At 41.0% G+C, this 22642-nt stretch overlaps 1 protein-coding gene across 1 annotated transcript; it reads left to right on the top strand.

Moving 5' to 3' along the window:
• Nucleotides 1-5906: 5906 nt before the first annotated feature.
• Nucleotides 5907-22160, top strand: LOC119745530 (neprilysin-4-like). Its single transcript, XM_038221924.1, has 22 exons — nt 5907-6153; nt 6954-7070; nt 7391-7552; nt 7955-8038; nt 8400-8620; nt 11208-11279; nt 12237-12302; nt 12640-12756; nt 13070-13135; nt 13486-13622; nt 14106-14328; nt 14825-14923; nt 15384-15461; nt 17100-17209; nt 17489-17550; nt 18476-18527; nt 18740-18807; nt 19615-19745; nt 20003-20068; nt 20417-20503; nt 21080-21156; nt 21968-22160. The coding sequence occupies exons 1-22, from the start codon at nt 6018-6020 to the stop codon at nt 22068-22070; spliced, it is 2334 nt and encodes a 777-aa protein (XP_038077852.1). The 5' UTR covers nt 5907-6017; the 3' UTR covers nt 22071-22160.
• The last annotated feature ends 482 nt before the right edge of the window (nt 22161-22642 follow it).

Raw genomic sequence — 22642 nt, 5'->3', positions numbered from 1 at the left:
TCATTGAATTATTCGTACCAACGCACGGCGCGCGCGTGGCGCGCAGCGCACAGTGCAATGGAAGTTCTATTGCACGGTGAATTGCAACTTCCATTGCACGGTGTCACTGCTGCTGGTGGTGGCGCTGTTTTTAATCGAGATAAATTGAATATGATTGTTCTGAACCTGTTGAACAGTTTGCATTAACATAAATATGATGAACTTGTCGAACTTTGAAACAGTTTTTAACCTGATTAAATTGGCTATTAAAAGTCAACCAATCAGATGACAAGGATTTATTCAGGTGTTATGTAAAACAAATAATGAATGTTTCACGTTCGTGGAATGGAAAGAATAATTTCATGAGGTGACAGATAAAATGTTCCATCCCACTCGGCTTCGCCTCGTGGAATGGAACTTTTCATCTGTCACCTCATGAATTTATTCTTACCATTGCACTTACAAACATTCATTATTTGTATAATAACAAGGGTTGCACAAATGGGTGAACAGATTGCTGCAGTAAAACAAAGCCATTGCTATCCAAGATGGCTGCTACGCACCGGGTCCATTTTGGCGTGGTGTTCATCGTAAATATTTTATACTTTATTTGTAAAACATCAAAATTGAAAATCAACTGATAACTTAACTTTGAACAGATTTTCTCATTGAGTTAAAACTTTATCATTTTTTTCCCCGGTTCAGTCACTGGTAACAGTATTCGTAACATGAACAGTATGAACGGAACACAATAATTCTAGAAATGTACTTCTGTTAAATTGTTTTTATTTAATTAAATGCATAGGGCCTAGGATCATTTGCATTTATTCCGGAACTAACCTACATTATCAAGAAGCTTTATACTTGGATTTAATATCGTACTGGTACTAAATACTGGCTTGCTGCCATTAACGACAAAAATGTAGGTGATTTTCCCAAAGATCAGTCAATAAATTGACTTATTTTGACAGAGTGCTATCGACGAAATCGTGTTTCGTGATCAAAACTGTTATGCATGTACTGAGCTGTAACGTCAACATGTTTAGGCCTGAACCAGTGGCGTCACCAGACTTTTCAGTCTGGGGGGCACAGGGGGGGGGGGCACCAGCATTTGATGGGGGGGGGGGGCACTTAGGTGGATACGGATCGCCGTCCTGGGGGAGGGGTCTAAGGCCCCCCTCCCCTTTGGAAAATTTTCGCATACGGAGGATGGGCTAGATGCAAAATGGTGCCACATTTGATGCTAAATTCGATCTGAAGATATCTCCAGAAATTGCTTTTTTTGAGGTAATGATTTTAACAACGCGCAGAATTTTGCAGAGGATAGGGGGGGGGGGCACCAGCATTTGATGGGGGGGGGGGCACTCGGGGGGGGGGCAGTAGGTTTTCCAGGGGGGGCATATGCCCCCCCTGGCCCCCCCTTGGCGACGCCACTGGCCTGAACATTCTTCTGTGGAATTTGGAGTGATGTCTGACGAAACACTATTTTTTGAGGTATTCGTTGTATGACCCAGAGGAAAACACTTTAATTAAAAGCCATTTGACAATTTTCAGAAAGGTGACTCGGATCCCCGATAGTGTTTTGTTCTTGAGAGTTCAGCGATCGAGCGTTTTAAAGAGACACAACTTGTTGATTTTCATTCGTGGACGTCGGGCCTATAAATGCCTCACTGATAACAAATATTTGTCCAGGGTAAATAAATATGACAATGAACCTCGTTCGTCGAACTCTGCTATTGTGTCGCGGTCATTCAGCCTTCGTGTTTCGCTGTTATCTTATCCTTCACAGAAGGAATTCAACATATTAATTCCCAATAACAAGTCTTCAATGTGGTCCATTATTCGAAAAGTAAATAGTTTATTCAGATCACAATTCTGTTTGTGTGGAAGCCGTCAATTAATGGGAGTTTCCCACCAATAGAGGGCGCCATGACACCTCTTCGACCAGATGTCTTCACAAATGTTTCCTTCTTCTGAGAGGCAACGGTTTTCTTCAGAAAACGAAACTGATGAAATCTTAAAAGACATGGATTTCGTGCGAGATGGGGAATCGGGAAATGATGTCGGAAGCAATGTCGAAATGTTCTGTTTAAAGGGAATATACAACATTTGCAAACATCGAAAAATAAAACTACCAAGTTTTTACGAAATACCTTACTAGGATGTTGGTAAATGACAGTCTCAAGCATCTTGTAAAATTATGGCACCTGGTGTGAAGTCGTTTTCAAGAAAATGGTATTTTTGTAAACATTTCCAACTGTGGTTGGAAAAACCTAACTATTTTTCAACTACTGCTCCAAATTTACCATTTTTTCAGTCCAAATTTTGTTTGCTATTGGTTACATGTTCATGAACGGGTGCAGGCCAGCTAGACTGGTTCCCTTGCCTTACAATTTTCCATCATCTATAAATTGGTCCATTTTATCTTTTGTGGAGTCAGGGAACCAGACTACTTGATCATTTGTGTTTTTCTTTGTTTTTCCAACCTTTTCGAACACAAAACTTCAAAAATGTCAGTGTAACGATATTTGATCTATTATACTAACCTCTCAAATAGTTCATTTCTGAAAATTACAGCAAAAGCCAATGATGTACATTCCCTTCAAAACCCAACTTTTTAAATTAAAGAAGCAATATGTTTGTATGCCAAGTTCGAACATTCTCACATTTTAACCCCTACCCATTTTGTACTAGCTGAATCAGGATGTGATAAATTATTATACGAATGTTGGAAGCTCATATATTATTTTATTGTTAGTCAAGCTATTGCATTAGGTTATACAAGTTGGGTAAGACACTATTGGCAATGTTATTTAACCAACATTTAGAACGAAACTACTTCAATTGTTAGTTCATCCGGTTAACACTTGCCCAATTTTTGGGAGGAATTTGCCCAAGAGTTGGTACCTTGGCCAACTCACTGGCAAAATATCAACCCATATTTACCAGACTCTTTTGAGTTTCGTGAGGTGTCCACACGTTATTTCGTAATATCTGTTTTACCTCTTTCAAGGGATGATTGTGATTGCCGTGCTCTCCGCCCGAAAAATAGAAACGAGAATAGAAAAGAAAACAATAATCAAATCACGTGACCTGCAAGCTAACATCTGACGTAGGGCCTATGTTGCTTTCCCGGATCGTGTTGGGAGATTATCATGAGTGCATTTTTTTTATTTCCAAGAAATTACGCATTAATTGCCGCGAACCATGGGCGTCGCCAGGATTTTTTTCTAGAGGGGGGCAAAGCACATATTTCCCCCCCTCCAAAAAAAACACCTCTATATTTTCCAGCATTTTCCCGATTGATCTTTTTTCGAGGGTGGGCAGGGACATTTGCCCCCTCCCCAAACCCATTAAATTAACAACAATATGATTTCGGGAGTTCAATTTTTCTGTGAAACCAGAGCTTCAAAACCCCACAGCCAGTTTAAATTAAACAGAGTACACGATTTATACAAAGTAACAGTCTGAGGTGGAATTATGAACAATCTCAACAACCAACTTGGTTAACATTCATTTAAAAATTTGGGAAGGTAAAATTAGTCTTTTCAGCGTTATCATAACCACTGAGTGCACACCCATTCCCCCCTATTCTCCCAGGTCCCCGAGCCCCCCCCCCCCCCGCAGTCTCAGCCCTGCAAGTCCCCATCCAAAAGTCATCCCCTCCCTAAAAAGAAAACCCCAAGAAATCATGAGTATGAAAAAACAAGTTCGTCCTTGTTCCTTCCAACAACAACAACAACAACATAAAGGGTCACCATGCAGATACATGGGAGTCATTCGACGCACGAGGTTTCATGATAATAATCGTCTGTTCCGTTGTGTCAACATTATCGAGAAGTGATAACAATGACCGAGTACAGGGGACCGCTGTGCTCAACAGGCTTCCACGAACTAAAATTACACATAAAAGGTATATGAGGTGTACACTTCGTCATTTTCAGATTATATAGCTTAAAATTATCTCTGGCTCCTAACATTTTGAAATGTTGCTGAACAGGTTAAACTTTACCGTAGAGCACGAACGTTGTTTTTTTAATGAATGACTGCATGCATTTTTACATAAACAATAGGCCGCTAAATGTATTTTTTACCCTCCATGGTATACTGAAAACAATCGTCATGATAATGAAAGGTTTGCCGGGAAACACCATGTGCGAATAATTTCTCAACTAAGAGAATGGTTCTGAAAAGAACCAGAGGTATAAACTCGACGTTCCGGTCAGTATGCTCTGACCGTTTTCAGGAGAGGTCGATCAGAGCATACTAACCGGAACGTCGAGTTTATACCTCTGGTTCTTTTCAGAACCATTCTCTTAGTTGAGAAATTATTCGCACATGGTGTTTCCGCAAACCTTTCATTATTTAGTATCTCCACCATGCAAAGCCTCAAATCTTACTTAATCGTCATATGATCTTGTATTCGGGACTATACCTTCACTCAAAATCACCCACACATCTGTTATACCAATCCTTGCTCATTCTAAACTTGGGATTTCTCTGATGCGGTGATGCCCAATAAAAAGTGTGTGTTTCGCAGACTGTAAATCTTCCAGCGAGGCTGTCAGTGTGTGCTCCTTTAACGCAATGGGGAGACGCGTCGCTATGGCAACGGTGTGACCCATTAAGACCGTACCGGGTCGACCCAAGCACCTTGTAGGGTGATCCTATCGAATAACATCACAGCCAGTCTGCACAGTGTGATTGATTCTTGCAAGATGTTGAAGGCCATCTAGAAATTGTCTCAGGAGCCAAGCTATACATGCAGTTCAGCAAATCAGAGCGGTTGGCTCAATTTCTAGTAATTCACATCGTAGAAAAGGGATTTCTTATTATGAGTCACATTTGATATGAAAAAAAAATGTGTATTGGTTGAACAATAATTCTTAAAAACAAACGATGGCATTAAAGACTGCTGCAAACTCTGACTGGATTGACCTACAAATCTAAAAATTGAATGCGGCCTGACGTTGCGATCTTAACAAATTCTTCTTCAGAGGCAAACTGACAGAGGTACAAGAAACAAACATGTAGAGACTCATAAGCATATCGGGTTGGGAGGAGAAACACAACAAATTAATAAGAATTTCGATGATGAGATTGAAAGGGGCCTATCTATAAACATTGACTCTGTTTATCCCAACATGAGGAACAAGAAGATTGGTGGCTTGCTTGCCAAGCAACAACACCGCAGACATAAACGCGCAGACGTCCCAGGCCCCAATCCACACCACCACCCTCTTCCAATACTGTAGTCATGGAGGAAGGAATAGACTTTTTTCCTCCTCATCCATATCTGACGCTGAACATAAACTTCTCTCCAAAAGTCCAAGGGTCTCAACTTTTGTCCCGCTGCATGCCCGTTGTGTGAACGACGTTCAGCTCAGCCAAGATCTCACAGATTACTAGTGGTAGGATCCGTCTTCGTGAGTTTTTTCCTTGTTTCTGACCCATGTGACCCTCCCGTGTTAAACACCCCCCCCCAAGAATCGTGTACCAGACCTTGAAACATTATGTTCAAGTTGTCAGTTCCCAGGTCACTAACCCTGATAACTCCCCCACAGGACAAAACGATCTCCCAGAGAGAATTAGCATTTGGAACTTTCAGCATAGACGAGGCCCATGTCACAGGTTCATTCTGTCAACAAGGCACAACAGGTGCATGTGGTATGCGATCATGTGACCAGCTATGCAAAGAAAGCTCACAAAATGTCTTCCCCCACTGGCTGTAGGACTGCCAGATTTTACCTTCTCTCCAACCATTCAGCTACATATATGCTCCAACATTCACAAGGCGTGTAAGTTGAATGAAACTTTTATTTACGACTTCTTCTACTTCTTGATATAGCAGAGGTCGATCTACCACAGCCCTTGCAACTGATTACCCAAGCAAGACAACACTTTTATCGAGTCTTAGTTTCCAAATTGAAACTTCAATTGTAGGGGAGTCTCATACCTCCCTTTCCACTCCCCTAACCACGCCTCTCACCTCAACTTCTGCCGAACAACACATATCAATTTGGAGTAAAGCCCCCACCATGAAGGATAAGCTTACAACTTCCAAGGCTCAGCTGGCGCGCGAGGACTCTGTCGTCTCCAAGTCGCCCAGTAAAATTCCCTTTATTTTGGTGGGAATCTTCGCTGCTGTCACCATCGCCCTAATGATTACCACAAGTGAGTAGAGATCGAGCTTTTTCCGGGGGGGGGGGGTCGAAAACCCTTACAATATTGATAAAATTAATGAAACCAATGAATCTGAAACCATTAAAAACTTGCGATTAATTAATCTAAGGTTGATTCTCACTTACCGTTTGATAACTAAGATTTTACTGTTTGAAATTCTTCGTGAAACACCCCGGTTTCTCAGATACAGAGACCGGCAATTTAAGGAAATTTACAAAGGACCAACCGTGCTCAGCATTGTACTTTACTAAGCTCAGACAGAAGTTGCTCAGCAAAGACAGGTTACCAGCCATTTAGTCACGCAGTGTATCATATTGTTCATGGCTGGTTCTCAGACGGCTCATGCTTAGCACTATTACATTTCCTAAGCAACATGGTCTGGCGACTCCCCTTTGAACACGGTGGAAAGGATCTATATTGAAACATTTTGTTTGGGTTTGTCTGATGCTATTTTGTTAATCAGACTTGAATGTTTGCAAGGTCTCGAGTTAAAAGATTTGACATCAGCAACGGGTGTATTCATTGTATAAGCTGCAGTGGGCCACCATTAACCCGACGTTTCGATGACGTTGGTATGTTCGCAGTGGCATAGCCGGGGAGGGGGGGGGGGGCGGCTGGCCATTCGGCCAAGAAAATTTGGGCAAATTTTGTCGTTGATCCGCCTTTGGTGCTCACATAAAATGCTGGTACCCCCCCCCCCCCGACCACCACCCCCCTCTTAAAAAATATTCTGCCTGTCGCACTGTATGTTTGTCTTCAGAATTTGACGAGTTTGTTTACGTGTTTTCCAGTTGTTTTCGCAGTACAGAAGAACGACATTGCCGCCAAGCTGGACGAACTGAAGGCAAATAAACCACCGGTGCCCGTGGATCGGGAGACGTGCACGACAAAGCAATGCTATGACTCCGGTAATAAGACAGGGATATCATACCCTGCACATTATCTGAATGACCAGGTCACACGGGTGACAACATGACCGACACTAGCTACAGTCCCTTTCAACTATTGCCCCGAAGGAATGTCACAGTTCAGAGAGACCGCAATGACACATTGTGGAAAAGTGTGAACTTAATGAACCAAGTTTCCACCTAAGATGTAATTACTGGTGAGAAAACACTTTTGAATTGCCGATGTTCATCAACGAAAATGTGAAACTTGGGCAAGATTTTGTTTTACGTTTTAAATTTTGTTTTACGTCTTATATCGTGTTGTCTCTTCATTTCTACAGCATATGCATACCTGAGTAATATGAATCAGAGCGTGAATCCCTGCGATAATTTCTTCGAGTACGCCTGCGGGGGCTGGAACCAGCGACACACCGTACCAGAGGACCAGATTAAAGTCTCTGTTTTCAGTTCACTGAGAGACGATTTGAAGGACAAGCTCAAAGGTAACTCATGCCCCTAAATGTCATCTTATCCGACCTTCTCACATTTGTCTCCTTTAACTGATTGTGTCTGTGACATGTCACCCTCATCGTCACATCCCCGTCATTATCATGGCCTTTGTTTCTATCATCAACATTACCACCATCTTTTTTCATTGCCATCAATATCTTAATCACGCCCACTTTCGGTTCTTTTCCTGCCGTCATTAATGTTGTCATAAAGATTTTAAGGGCGACAATGGCAGCACCGTATAAATCAGTCAGACATCTTCATTGACAGTAGCGTCATCGGTGAATGTCGTCGCTGATCTAGTGTTGTCATTGTCGTGATATTTTACTGATTGTTTGAGTACGCTGTACAAGAATTTGTCATTAAAACTGCCGTGTTGGTCATTTCTTTATCAGTTCTATTTGAACGGAGCCCAATTGCCGGCGAACCCTCGTCGTATCACATCATAAGGAACGACTACCAGTCTTGCGAAGATCTGGGTAAGTTGTCTCATCTACCAAGCAAAGGACACCATCTATGAATTATCAGTTTGGCTATTTAGAACAGGAATCACACTCAAATTACGAAGTTGTCTTTAAAAAATATTATCAGAGTGAATTTGCTTTACAACTTTTTACCCCTACCCCCCCCCCAAAAAAACAATGACGACTTCTATTAATGTCAACGACAGGCTGTACTCACACATATTTTTTTAGCGATTGTAATACGTCGTTGATATTTGTGCGCATCGTTAGCAGTTAGATTGAACTTTAAAAAAATCTATAGTTATTCAGTTATATAAAGATAACAAGTCAATAACACAGTCAATTTGAGACTTCAGTTTTCGCACTTATCCAACAGACACCATCAATGAGTTGGGAGCCAAACCTCTGACGGACGTGCTGACTTCGCTGGGCGGCTGGCCAGTGCTGGGGTCTACCCCTGCCGGCGGTAACTGGAACGCCACCACCTTCGACTTCGAGAAACTCTGGGCCGCCCTCAGGGGCACACACGGCGTACAGATGATTGTGTACATAGACACGGTGACCGATCCTAACAACAAGACCAAGCACAAGTTGACTGTAAGCTCTTTAGGACACACAAGTTCGACCCGGATTCCGTGTTCGATTTGACCAGACATTCTTCTGAGTCAGAATGAACAGTGACACATTTCTCCTTCCAAAATACGATTTTTGTGTCAAAATAACTCCTTCCCGCGTTTTGTGGTATTGAAAAGTGACTCATAGAATGTCATTTTGACCCTCAAAAGAGACGGGTATTAAAGAGTGTATAATATTATTTGTAGTATTGTCTGTATTTACATGTAATAGGAAAAAGTATGCCTGTATTTTCAAAACAATCGGGACTATATCTTTGCTAGATATTGAAGAGTTGAAGTGCAACGTAGTTTATTCACCGATAAATCTACGCTGATGTAAATCAACGCTCTGTGAAATTAGCACAAAGACATACAAGATTAGAGGTCGATGTATGTCTGAAAACAGATCGTGCAGGGCGAGTCAAAAAAAGTGGAACCCAAACACAAATAAATATATTTCATATTTAAAACAATATTGAGCACCATTGGAAGCCCATTTATTTAACTACTTTTCAGTGCAAAATTTACTTCAGTTGCTCTACACGTTATTTTTTTTTTATCACTAAATGCGATTTCACAAATTGTCTTCAAACATCACCAGCGATAAAACCTCAGTTTAAAAGTTAAAAATATTCAACAAAGTCCTTTTGAAGGCTCACCCTTAAAAAAAAAAGGATTTTGCAAAGCCCAAGCACTAAGCAGAGTTGTTAATACAGATATTTGTGTACTTCAGTTGTTGAATCAAGTATTATGTGTCATTTTCTTTGTTGTCCCAAACAGTCAGAACACACAATACATTGCTTTTTTGGACGAAACTGATTTTGGGGTTACCTTGTTTAAAAAATGATAAAAAAATTAACGTGGAGTAATTGAAATCATTTTTTTTAATTGAAAAATAGTTTAATAAATGGGCTTCCCAGTCATAATTATTTTTGGTGATACATATTTTTGTAAATATTTATTTGGGTTTGGGTTCTGCATGTTTTGGGTTTTCCGCATTACGATTTTTTTGTGAGTTTATTTTTTTTTTGCCGATTTGCAGTCATGTGAAGCGCAGTCATGTATAATTTCGTGCACAAAGTGCAAATTATAATATTTTGCTATAGTAGCTAAAAAGTATAAATTTTTGAAAGGCCCCTGATGCCATGGCCAAACCCATGATTCCCTTGGTTACCACGTTTCACCCCAATCTCCCTCCCCTTCGCAAGATCACTAACGACAATCATCATATCCTCCATACTTCAGATCGCCTTGCCCGCGCCATCCCCAACGGCCCCACATTGGCTTACAGGCGTCCTCGAAATCTACGGGACTTGATTGTTCGAGCTGAAGTCCCTTCCTTAGATGCATCCCCTCCCACCCAGCATGGTACTTTCAAGTGCAGTTCCAGATGTGTTGTCTGCCAGATTCATGTCCAGGAGTCTGACTCCTTTTCTGGCCACTCTTCTGTCACTACCCACAGAACCATTGGTAACATCACTTGTAACACCTCTAATGTCATATATCTCATTTCTTGCAGGGTCTGTTGAGTGCAGTATGTAGGTGAGACTAAGAATACGCTCAAGAAGCGTTTCTATGCCCACCGGTCAACGGTCAACACCAAGAAACTAGACACCCCTATTGGTCATCACTTCAACCTGCCTAACCACTCCATTTCTGATATGATTTTGCAGGGCATTGAATCTCTTGGCCATCGCAAGGACTCAGTTCGCCTCAGCAGAGAGAAAGTGTGGATGAATCGTCTTCGAACTATTCAACCACATGGTCTCAACATCCAACTTGGAAATGATTAATCCTTTTCTTCCTCCATTGTCTTCTGTTACAAATAATCCATCTGGTCTTCCTTGTTTGTGTTTACCCATCTTCCCCCATCTTTCATCCCTTTCCACCTCAATACTGTTCCCCCCCCCACATCATCCCTTCACTCTCACACTCTTTTGTCCGTTCCCACTCCCTGTGACCTTTGATCCTTCCCCTTTCTGGTCCCTCCCCTGTTCACACAAGACCCCTTGTGGTTTGCCATCTCCCTTTGTTTCTTTGCTCTCTCATCCACCCTCCCCTGCATCTTTCCACACCTTTCACACCTAATCCTCCTTTTGTGTTTCTTCTTTCAGCCCTGCATGTTTGTGTGCACCCCCATGTTAATGTATGTACCTCTGTCATTTCTGTTTTAGCCTCTGAAGAAGAACTTGCTAAGTTCGCAACGTCAGGCCACATTAATTTTTAGATTTTTTTGAATACTAGTATTATTATTTACATTCGCACAAAGTTTCAAAGCGATCGGATTATGATGACGTCATGATGACGTCACACATTTTCTATATTTTTGTGCAAATATGTATGATCTAACAAAAAGGTGTTTGCCCATAATTACGTCATGATGACGGCACTTGTCATATGATCTTATTCTGTGTGTCAAGTATGGAGTCGATCTGAGCAAAGACAGTGTCAAATTTTGTGAGTAGAATGAAATAACAAAAAATAAATAAATCATCAACAAAAATCACCCGATGTCGTCATCGTGACGTCAGACATGTTGTAACGTATTTTTGCAATTTTTTTTTTATCAGGCGTCCACTCCGTTTTTCGTGGTACCAAAGGTCGGCATCGAGAAGACGCACTTGCGGGGTGTGAAGACTTTGGTAAGGAAAATCCCGTTATTTGCCATTACGTGTTAATATGCGAGCGATTCTATCCACACAATGAAAACGTGAATCACAAGAAGCTCAGATTGCTTTGGATATTGCGGTGACTTTAGCTGTATTGTTGAAATAGAAATGAAGCAGTCTTTCCATGAGCCTTTCCATGAGCGCGTTATACAGGGTGACCCCCAAAAATGCAACCCTGAAATATTTGCCTTTTTCCAAAAACGTGATCGGTGAATTTTTATGTTTTGGATATCAGATTATAGCTGGTAGCTTCTTTTCCTTTTCAAATACTGAAAAAAAAAATCATGAAAATAACACATTGGGTTGCTGAGAAAATGCCAATTATGTAAAGGAAGTGATTTTTCATCTTGTACACAAAAGCTTCAAACAGTGAAACATTTTACTGTAAGCCCACTGTGCAACTATCTTTCATTTGTGGCATTTCTTTAGTATTTTGACATATTTATGATGCTGAAAATGTTTGAAATAGGACTAAAAAGGATGAAATGTTCAGGTAGAAAATAAAAGGTATTTCCATGAAATTCATTTGTTCTCTTGTCATAGTAGGTGCCGTGTTCTTTGTATTAGGACATGCACAAATAGATACAGTGTGAATCCCTTAATGTGGTAATGTTTGTGTACAGGAAGAAAATCACTTCTTATACATAATTGGCATTCTCTCAGCATCCCAATAAGCTATTTTCATGATTGTTTTTCAGTCTTTGAAAGAAAAAGCTCTCAGCTTTAATCTGATATCCGAAAAATAAAAATTAACCTATCACGTTTTTTGACAAAGGCAATTGTTTTAGGGTTGCATTTTTTTGGGTCGCCCTGTATAGGCGTATCTATACGCATCGGATACAATACAGACTGAAAATACGTTTTACGTATCACCATTTATGACACTGCATCTTTATGATAACGACTTTAATTTGCATTTGTTTTCTCCAGATTGACGAACGAGACTATTCTGAGGAATTGGGGATAAAGATCCTTTTGGATGAGAGTTATTCGAAGGTAGGTGATGCATGTCCCCTGTTCCCTTCCATACTAATCAAACAGCTGCCTATATTTGCCAGCACGTTGAACTCTTTGTTAGTCATAAATTATCCCAGTTGATGGCAAGTTTCTTCAAATTCCGTTTGGCACGGCCCCCATGCATGGAGGTCTTTGCAAGCACATTGATATAGTGTTACGAGGGCGTTCCCTCCAACTTGCCACGACTGCGTCCCGTCATCGTCGCAATACTCAGTGCAAAGTGCACGGTGAAATTGTGCCCGATTGTGTTTTGGGCCCTCCATATGGTCTCATGATTTCATACAATTACGTTTTTTTCACCAACGTTTTCTTTCAGGAGAGGAAAGCGTACCTCCAGTACATGATTGACATCGCCGTGGCTCTTGGCGCAGACGAGACAGTAGCGAAGGAGGATATGAAGAACCTCATCGAGTTCGAGTCGAATATGGCTAACGTAAGACATTCGTAGAAATTCGTCATCGATTCTTTCCTTGTCGATGTTTTTTTCTGGAAAGGCCAATTGGATTTGAAAATTGGCTTATTTATTTCGAAATGCACCCCTATCCAATTTACACATCTCGCAGCCTATATTGACGTATTTTAAGGGTGTGATATGATTTTGATTTTTACTCATTCGCTATGGTATTATGGAATGCAATTGTCATTCTCCTAAGTATATGAAACTGATATTTATTTATATGTTAAATATATGACAGGTAAAGAAAGTACAAAATTTTAATATTATTGCGTTTCTTTTTTTTCTACAGATTACTGTATTGCATCCATACTATGGTACCACTGAAAACACTCTAAAGGAAATTGGAATGGATGTGGTAAAGATTTGACATTATTGCTTCGAGACTTGGTACATGTTCAGACTTTCCGTTGTTGTTGATGGGCATTTCTTCACAAGTAGACGTTTCATACAAATATCATGATATGAGTTGTTAAAGGGGCCTAGACGCAACAAAGCAGAATTCTCATATATTTAGAGTTTCGAGACAGTTAAAATTAAGTTAGATCCAATACGCAAGGTTTCGCCTATTACTGTGCACATCATACAACTTTATAACACAAATTGTTGAAACTATTAATTCTTTATCAAATTTGCACATTATACCCAAATTATCATCCAACCGCACTTTTAAACACAGTCTGTAAGGATATTATTTTTTTTTTCAAGATCGACTGGACGCGTTTCTTTCAACTAATGTTGCCGGCAAGCGTTGACCCAGGAGTAACAGACGACGAGCCAATCGTCAACTACAACCCAAACTATATCGGCAATGTCACCATGTGGATAAAAGACCAAGACAACAGGTGGGTAAAGAATTAATAGGAAAAGGACCATCCTAAGCTGGATTTCATGGAAGGAATTCATTGAAAGAACTTTGAAAAGTACCAATTAACATAAAATCCTCCGTGACCATCGTTGTTTTGCAGAATGTCGCTTGCCGGGCTATTAAATGGGACTAGCGGTTAAGTCGCAGCAGCATCGATATTTCATGTCGAAAGTATTTAAATAGGCCCCACCTGTCGGATTGGGGTGAAATGGGATGTGTTATGGAATAGTGGAAAGCCTTTGTCATAATAGCATAAATCTAGACTGCGATACCATTCTTGCATATATTTATTGTATTTGGAGACTCATCACTTCCCATTATATGATATCATCTGATATCATAATGATAATGGGAACACGCCATCTGATATCAGACAAGAAAGGGATAATCATTTCTGGAAGCAAATCGTGTTCAGAGAAACTTTAAAGATAGGTCAGTTTGTTTTTTCTTTTCCCGTCAGAGTCAAGGCCAACTACATGATCTGGTGTCTGGTGAGTGAGATGGTCCCCTTCCTGAACGAGACATTCCTAGCCATCCAGCACGAGTACCAACTGGAAGTGAACAAAACGAAGTCTCCTACAGCTCGCTGGAAGACATGCGTCAACAACGCCAATGACCAATACATGTTTATCAGCGGTAGGATGTACGTGGATGAACACTTCACTGAAGATACGATACAAAAGGTATGGACAACAAAGAAGCAGTTCAGACGAGGATGATTAGTCAACTAGTGGCTGATTTGTGACGTAAACTGGGCATGCGCACTAATAGCAAAGTCTGAACGTCTCTCATCAATCGATGTTCAAAATGTCATCGCGAATCTTCTTGATCCTGGCTCCCCGTCATGCTTTATGATGCGCGCCTGGCTGTTGGTAACCAGCGATGCAACCGTACGCGTGCCCCATTAATACCTTAGACAGCTTACCCATTCCTTTTGGTCGAGAGCTTGTCCCGTGGCCGGTCTTAAACGGTTGAAAAAGTCTGGTGGGCTGGCTGGTCTCAAACAATTTTCCAGTGTCACAAGAAATTTTGACTCCTATGAAATCCGGTGCCTTTCACCGTTTATTGGTTGAACATTCACAATCCTCACGTAGGCGCATGCGCAGTACTACCAGTGACTCAGTATTTCCATAAGAAATGCGATACTTTTGTTAACAAAATCTGCTTTCCCCCCTGTAGACGCTTGAAATAGTTCACAATGTGCGGACGGCTTTCAAATCCATGCTGAAAACAAATGACTGGCTGCAGGAGGAAGACAAGGCCGTGGTGGCTGAAAAGGTAAGGTCAAAGGTCATCAAGGTGACAGTACGAAGGTCAAAGGGTCGTTATGAATAAGATCCGTGTGAGTCATACCACAAACTGGTATACATCATTTCGAAGTAACTGTCTCCAAGGAGATATGGTCAAGTTCTGAGAAGAAGAAGAAATACGAAACCCATCGTTTCGGTCACTGTGGTCAGAGCTTGACTCGAAAAATATATCTCGGAACCATTTCTCTGTGAATTCTCAAATGTATTTAACTTGCAAAGCCCCAAATCACTTTGACGATTGGAAGGCTTTTCGTAACTCTGGACTCGGTCATCAATTATTGATTCATGTGCGTTGTGTTACCACGTATAACAGGTGTAAATCAGGCCTTGTTTACTGGCTTTAGTTATTTTTATTAGAAAGATATAATTTTATGGAAATGCAAAGTAGCCGTTTTCAGCGATTTTTGTTGTTATTATCATCCCCATAGGCAGATGTTATGGACATCGCAATTGGTTACCCAGAATGGATCAAAAACAACACCAAGCTTGATGCGAAGTATGCCGATGTAAGTAGCAAAAAAAAAAACCCAAAACAAATTGGGTAGTTTTAGGTGACAATAATGTTAGATTCCACCCCATGTGTATGTTAGGGTGCCAGGGTAACCGGGATGCCGCCGTGCATGTATTTGACAAAAAATAGCACAGTTACACGGCAATAACACAGTTTATGGTGTTGATATAGCGTGGAGTACTGTGGCCTCGTGGTTAAGGGCACTGATTCGTGGTCTGCGGGTAAAGCTGCAGGTTGTGGGTTCGAGTCCTGGCGGGGTCATGGTGCGTGTGCCCTTGGGCAAGGCACTTTGTCACGTAAATGGGTACCTGTTAGGGCGCCGAGATGGTTATTGTGATTGAATTAGCTTCCTTGCGCCTAACAGGCTGCAGCGAGCTGTATACTCCCCAGGGAGCTGAGATGGTATTTGGAATGTTTCATTGGCCCAATGAGCAGGGGTAATAATGATGTAGCGCCTTGAGCACCAGTCCTGGTGGATACGTGCGCTTTATAAATATCCACTATTATTATTATTATTATTATTTATTCCAAAGGTTTCACGGTACTTCACACTGTCTTACCCCTGTTCATCAGACCACGAGACCATTTCTCTGCAGCAGGTTGAGATCAGCGCAATCTGCTTTCCACCTTTGTACATGGGCGTCGCCAGGATTTTTTTCTAGAGGGGGGGGCAAAATTTTTTTTTTGCCAAAAAATGATTGTATTTCTCAACACATTCTCGATTTATCAATTTTAGAGGGGGGCAGGGACATTTTGCCCCCCCCAACTAATTAAATTTACACCACTTTGTCTTCGCGCCTCTTTTTCCTTTTTTTCTTTTTTTCTTTTTCTTCCTTTTTTTTTTTTTTTTTTTTTTTTTGCTTTTCCAAGGGGGGGGGGGGGGGCAAGTGCCCCCCTTGCCCCCCCCCCCTCGCGACGCCCATGCCTTCGTAGGTTCCCATTTATACTCCTGGGTGGAGAGAGGCAATTATAGTCAAGTGTCTTGCCAAAGAACACAAGCATCCCATGTTCCCAGTCAGGATTCGAACCCACGTACCACGGCACATGAATCGAACACGGTTACGGCGAGGGGTTCGGGCCCGCTTAAGGGCCCCGAAAATTTGTTGGATGTTAGATGCACTGTGGTGCGATTTGAGGCAATATCTTACCACTTTAACCCCTTTTTTCCTGAGGAAAAGATAGTGGTGTTCGCAGTGCCTGCCTTTATTGCGACGTCACTAAAAAAATTAATAAAATTGGGTTCGTTTTTTTTTTGGGGGGGGGGGGAGGGGCCTGGCGCCCGTTGGCTCCCCCCCCGGATCTGCCCTTGAACCATTGGACCATAGTTTGCTTATGGGGTTGCCGTCAATATACTTCCTCTGATAGTTCTTGATAGCAAGTTGTGGTTCCGAGTCTGTTTGCTCTTTGTTTTACGGATTGACCTTATTAATAAAATCAAATGGAGCGCTGCACCTATATATATTCGCACAGACTCTTTCACGTCGTCTCTACCTGGCTTGTTAAAGTCTCTCCCATTCCAGTATGTGTGTATCGCATTCTGGTACTGTATAAAGATCACAAAGAAAAGGGAGGTCCTCTTCTAGCCGAAACGGAAAGATGACTGTTATGCGATTGTCTCTTTCTCTGCCCAAAGCTGACTGCCACGGACGACGAGTATTTCCAGAATAACCTGAGATACCGCGAGTGGCTATCCCAGGGTGCATTGGCTCGCTTACGTGAAGAGGTGAAAGACGATTATTCACTGTGAGTAGGTTTTGAATGTTTGGATAATTTAGTAGCTCGTGTCCCAATGTCGTCCTTTTTCGCTTCGACTAAAGCCTATAAAATTATGTGTATAGCTTTTAAAAGCACCAGCGGTCTTCTGTAATAACAAACTCTACCCTGGGTTTTGTGTCTTGGCTTTCAGTTCATGAATGAACAACAACTGTAAATATAATCTATCTGTTTGTTTCATTTGTTTGTTTGTTTGTTTGTTTGTTTTTACGAGAAAAGAAAGAAAGGTTTTTTCTGTTCTGCTTCTAGGTGGTCTTTTGGCGGGCCGGCCGTCGTCAATGCTATGTACGGTGTATCCATTAATGGAATTTGTAAGCTATTTATGTCTTTCTTTTATACAATTATGTAACACAGAAGACAACCCTACATTAGCCACCACGTCAGCTTTCATTTTGCCAACCATCATCCACAACCTAGCCACACAGTCGTGTTTTACTACACCACTGAGGACAGTGCTTTGTGTTTCCCTTTGTCTCTGTAATATAACACTCTCCCATAGACTAAGCACATAACTGTTCGACAGAGGACGGTCTTCAACAAGGGACACCCGAGGACTGAAACAATTCCTTTGTTCTCTCTTCGTGTATCGGTCCGGGGGGAGGGGTATGTAGTACAGGTACATCCATGCACATCACAATAGACGCTTTAAACTAAAATCCGGAACACTCTAAAACATCCATTTCGACATCCTTTTTGCTGGTCTAAAATGACACTTTTCGGGTCAAAAATGACACTTTTTGGGGACAAAATGACATTTTTATTTCGAGTCAAAATGAAGAGTGTCATTTTTAACCCGGAAAGAGTTGAGCCGATAGAACCCAGATTCTGAATCAATCTGATCCGAATTTTTTTTTTTAAGTGTGTAGCAACCAAACACTTAATCCATTCACCAACCCACCGACCCGTCTATGCCTCCTTTCCTCTCACGCTCATTGCTTTTTAGCCACAAACTAGCCAATAACTAAAATAAACTCACTACCCAGTTATACAAGACGCCAATTTACTCACCAGTTTAACCAACCCTTGCAACCAACCAAGGAAAGCCTTTCGTCGGCTGGCGGTGGCTGGTACCATCCGGCCAACTGACAAACCGACCGACAAACCGACCGACCAACTAAACTATAAACAACCATTATCAGTACATCAACTGGCCCACCATTTGACACCAGTACCCTCCCAACGACCAATCACGAATCAGCCAACGCCATAACGTAATGTTCTTTTTTTTTGTTCTAGTGATTCCAGCGGCCATTCTCCAACCACCTTTCTATCACAAGGATCTTCCCTGGTAAGTAATAATTAGGCCTACTTCAATCCTCTGAATCCATTAATATTTAAAGTTTAATCTTTCAAGATTTTTCCCATTAAAAATGAAGCGAACAAGTGAACTGTAAGAACCTTAGCAATTATGCTAGTTAGCTTATGGTAGTTTCTCAAGCTACCGTCGGGTTAATCTTGTCATTAAACCAATTAAACCAGTTTTCTTTATTTCTATTTCAGGTACTCCAATTATGGTGGAATCGGTGTCATCATTGGGCACGAGATTACCCACGGTTTTGACGACTTTGGTAAATTAATCCTGAGATAACCCACGGTTTTGACAACCTCGGTAAACTAAGCCAAAGTCAATACAGATTATGATACCTCTGGGTAAAACTGAGTACATTTTTGGAAAATGTCTGTATTTGGAACCTTAAAGAGACTAGTTTTTTTTGTGGTGCAAAGATGGGCGTCGAGAGGTTGGGGGGGGGGGGGGGGGGGGGGGAAGGGGGGCGCTTGCCCCCCCCCCTCTCCGGAAAAGCCAACCTCCCCCCCCCCCGAAAAAGGCGAAATGAAAAAAAAAAAAAATGAGAAAGAGGTTTTAAGTCATATTTGCTGTTAACTTAATGGACAGTTAACAAAATGGGCGTCTGCAGGGGTGTCAATGGGATGGGGTGGGCAATGTCCCCCTGCCCACCCTCGAAAAAAAATTGATAAATTGAGAATAGATGCTAGAGAAAGTACATGGATATTTTTGGGGAAAATGTGCTTTGCCTCCCCCTCAAAAAAAAAACAATCCCGGCGACGCCCATGAGTGCAAAGGATACTTTAACCTAGATATTCAGGTCCCTATCATGCACTAAAAAGGTCGGTTGCAAGTGATTTTTCAGGGGTTAACTTTATTTTATTTGATCTTAGATTTAGCTTTTATTAGAAATCGTATCGTTGAGCACAATCAAATATACGTACTACTTTGATGACAAATGTTGCTGACTAAATGACGTTAAGGTTCAATTAAAAGAGGGAGGATTATGTAAGTATTATGATTGATTGATAGGAGGCCGCCATTTCCAAGACATAGTTTCAATTCCAATATCTTGGTCTTTTTTTCACAGGGCGACGCTTCGACAAAGACGGCAACTATACAGTCTGGTGGCGTCAAGAGTCCATCGACAATTTCCTGGAGAGGGCGCAGTGTATCATCGACCAGTACTCCGAATTCATCATGCCGGAAAAGAATAGAAGCGTACGTTTTGCTTTGAGCCCTTCCCTGAGTGATGACGGCCACACAGTTTAAAAGCGCCCTCTTATTGTGGTCGCTAAAAGAAATGGCAATCGGATCATTTTTGTCAATGGCTTTCCGGTTTCCATAAAAAAGGGAACACAAGGGAATGACTGGTTGACCTTTTGAATCATTGTAAATTTAGAAGTTCTCCAAAATCTAATATTTTTTAATTTTTTTTATTTATTGATTATTATTATTATTATTATTTTTTTTTATAGCTGAACGGAGATCAGACGCAGGGTGAAAACATTGCTGACAACGGAGGCCTGAGAGAGTCTTACAAGGTATCATCAGCATGAATCACATCTTAAAATTATATTCATTGCAAGTGTATTTTTATTTCAGAAGCCATCTTGATAATCCAGGAAAGTTAAGGAACTTTGTTTTTTTCCCCAATCGGCTGATTGCATCTCGGTCACCAATATAAACTTTCCTCGTAAGATTCTCTCAAGTTGAGTAATACACAAAATGAACGTTCAGGGAAATTATTTTGCGGAATTTTTGCGGGATTGTTTTTGAGATGAATCCTTTAATGCATGTAATTACGAACACATACACCCTTCTTAAATATCGTGACGCTAATGTATGGTACAATATATATTTTCCCCAACAACATTTCCTCTTGCGTCAAGGCTAACATGGACAACATATCCAAGCAACCTCGTCTCCCCGGCATTGACTTCACTGAAGAGCAGATGTTCTTCCTGTCATATTCCCAGGTATACAATTAAAACTGATCCATTCAACCCCGCCCACCTGCCCACGTGCGCATGCCCAGTGCTATATGCTGGGCGTGTCATTTGCAAATGCACGCATAGCGGACATTTCTCGGACAATCAAGGCTGTGATTGGTCAATACATCTGGAGGCGGGGCTTAGTAAATCGGTCTTTTATTAAATTTTCATCATAACACAGAAAACCCAACCCCTAAATGGATAAATCCATGAAGCAGAGTTTCTTGTTCATTCCATTATTTAGGTAATGTTCAGCTCCTTATAATTTAGAAACCGATTCTCGCTCCAATTTACAGACCCGTCCCTTCAAAACTATTTTGACGTTTTTAACATCATGAACTTAAAAGTATCTATTGTCTCTCCTAATATCATAAGGTTTTATGTGAGGTTGGACAATGACCACAAAGGCCAATATCCATAAAAAAACGCGTCAAAAATTTGGCTAAACTCAAGTTTTTTGTACTTCTTTAATGTACAATAAGAGTTTGAAAAATGAACTATCGTGCAGCTATAGGTTTAGCCATTTTCATGAAAAACTGTAATTAATTTCTTGCAATCAAGCTTTGGTGCAGTGTGTTCACACCAGCGGGAGTGGATGACTACATCGACAATAATGTGCACAGTCCTGGCCGATACAGGTATGTCGGGTGATTTTTTAAAACCTCGGGCTCATTGTCCGTCTTTGCTTTAGACGATTTTAAATTCCTCTCTCGGGAACTCTGGGTCAATACATGTCATCTTCTGCTTGTGATCATTAAAATCTATTATAGAGATCACAGGTTAATATGTTTCCATTTGTGTCGGACTTGAAACGTTTCTGGAGCCACACTTGAAGAAGATTCATGTCCCATGTCTGATCCAATGCACATTACGATGAAATTGCGCCACACTCTGCAAAATGTGAAATGATATATCTATAACAGGCTTCGTTTTTACACATTTGCCCAAATAATGTACTCGGCTCTCTAAATTCAAGGATTTATACATGTCTAAATCAAGAAATTATGTGTCAGTATGATTCAGAACATGACCAGATTTTAAAAACAATCCCATTCAATAAGCTTGTCAGAGAAAACTGCTTGTGCTATTTGACGTAATAAATCAGAATATTGAAAGAAAGCGCTCAACTGGTAAAGCTTTAAACAGTATTCTGCGAGAACACTCTCAGATTTAAAAGTTGAAGAAAGGAGAAAATAAAGTAATTTTGACAAATCAAACAACAAACGGTTTGTAAATATGGGCATGCGAAAACAAAAACGACATACGTGGTAGCACTTATAGTTACTAAATGAAAAAAGAGCTCTAACTATATTTCCTAATTTACCAATTCTAGCGTTTTAAGTAAACGTAATCAACTATTTCTATAATAATTTCTATAATATCATTTCTATAATATACATTTCCCAAAAATGATAACTCCATCTCGCTTTATCGTTCTCGTTCGCACAGAGTCATCGGTGCGCTTCAGAACAACGAGGCGTTCAACGCTGCGTTCAACTGTCCGGCTGGAAGCTACATGAACCCGGACCTCAAATGCAAAGTCTGGTACTAACTTCCTCCAATAATAGACCGTATGTGTAGCGGCCATCTTAGAGGGCATCATTATTTTGTTTTATACAACACCTGAATAAATCCCCGTCATCTGATTGGTGGATCGTTGATCACATGTCATTGAATTATTCGTACCAACGCAGGGCGCGCGCGTGGCGCGCAGCGCACAGTGCAATGGAAGTTCTATTGCACGGTGAATTGCAACTTCATTTGCACGGTGTCACTGCTGCTGGTGGTGGCGCTGTTTTAAATCGAGATAAATTGAATATGATTGTTCTGAACCTGTTGAACAGTTTGCATTAACATAAATATGATGAACTTGTCGAACTTTTAAACAGTTTTTAACCTGATTAAATTGGCTATTAAAAGTCAACCAATCAGATGACAAGGATTTATTCAGGTGTTATGTAAAACAAATAATGAATGTTTCACGTTCGTGCAATGGAAAGAATAATTTCATGAGGCGACAGATAAAAAGTTCCATTCCACTCGGCTTCGCCTCGTGGAATGGAACTTTTCATCTGTCACCTCATGAAATTATTCTTACCATTGCAACTCACAAGCATTCATTAT

This window comes from Patiria miniata, unplaced genomic scaffold (genome assembly GCF_015706575.1).
Source record: "Patiria miniata isolate m_02_andy unplaced genomic scaffold, ASM1570657v1 HiC_scaffold_7, whole genome shotgun sequence".
NCBI lineage: Eukaryota > Metazoa > Echinodermata > Asteroidea > Valvatida > Asterinidae > Patiria > Patiria miniata.
The sequence above is the reverse complement of the archived record's forward strand: the minus strand, read 5'-3'. Positions and strand labels throughout refer to the sequence as shown.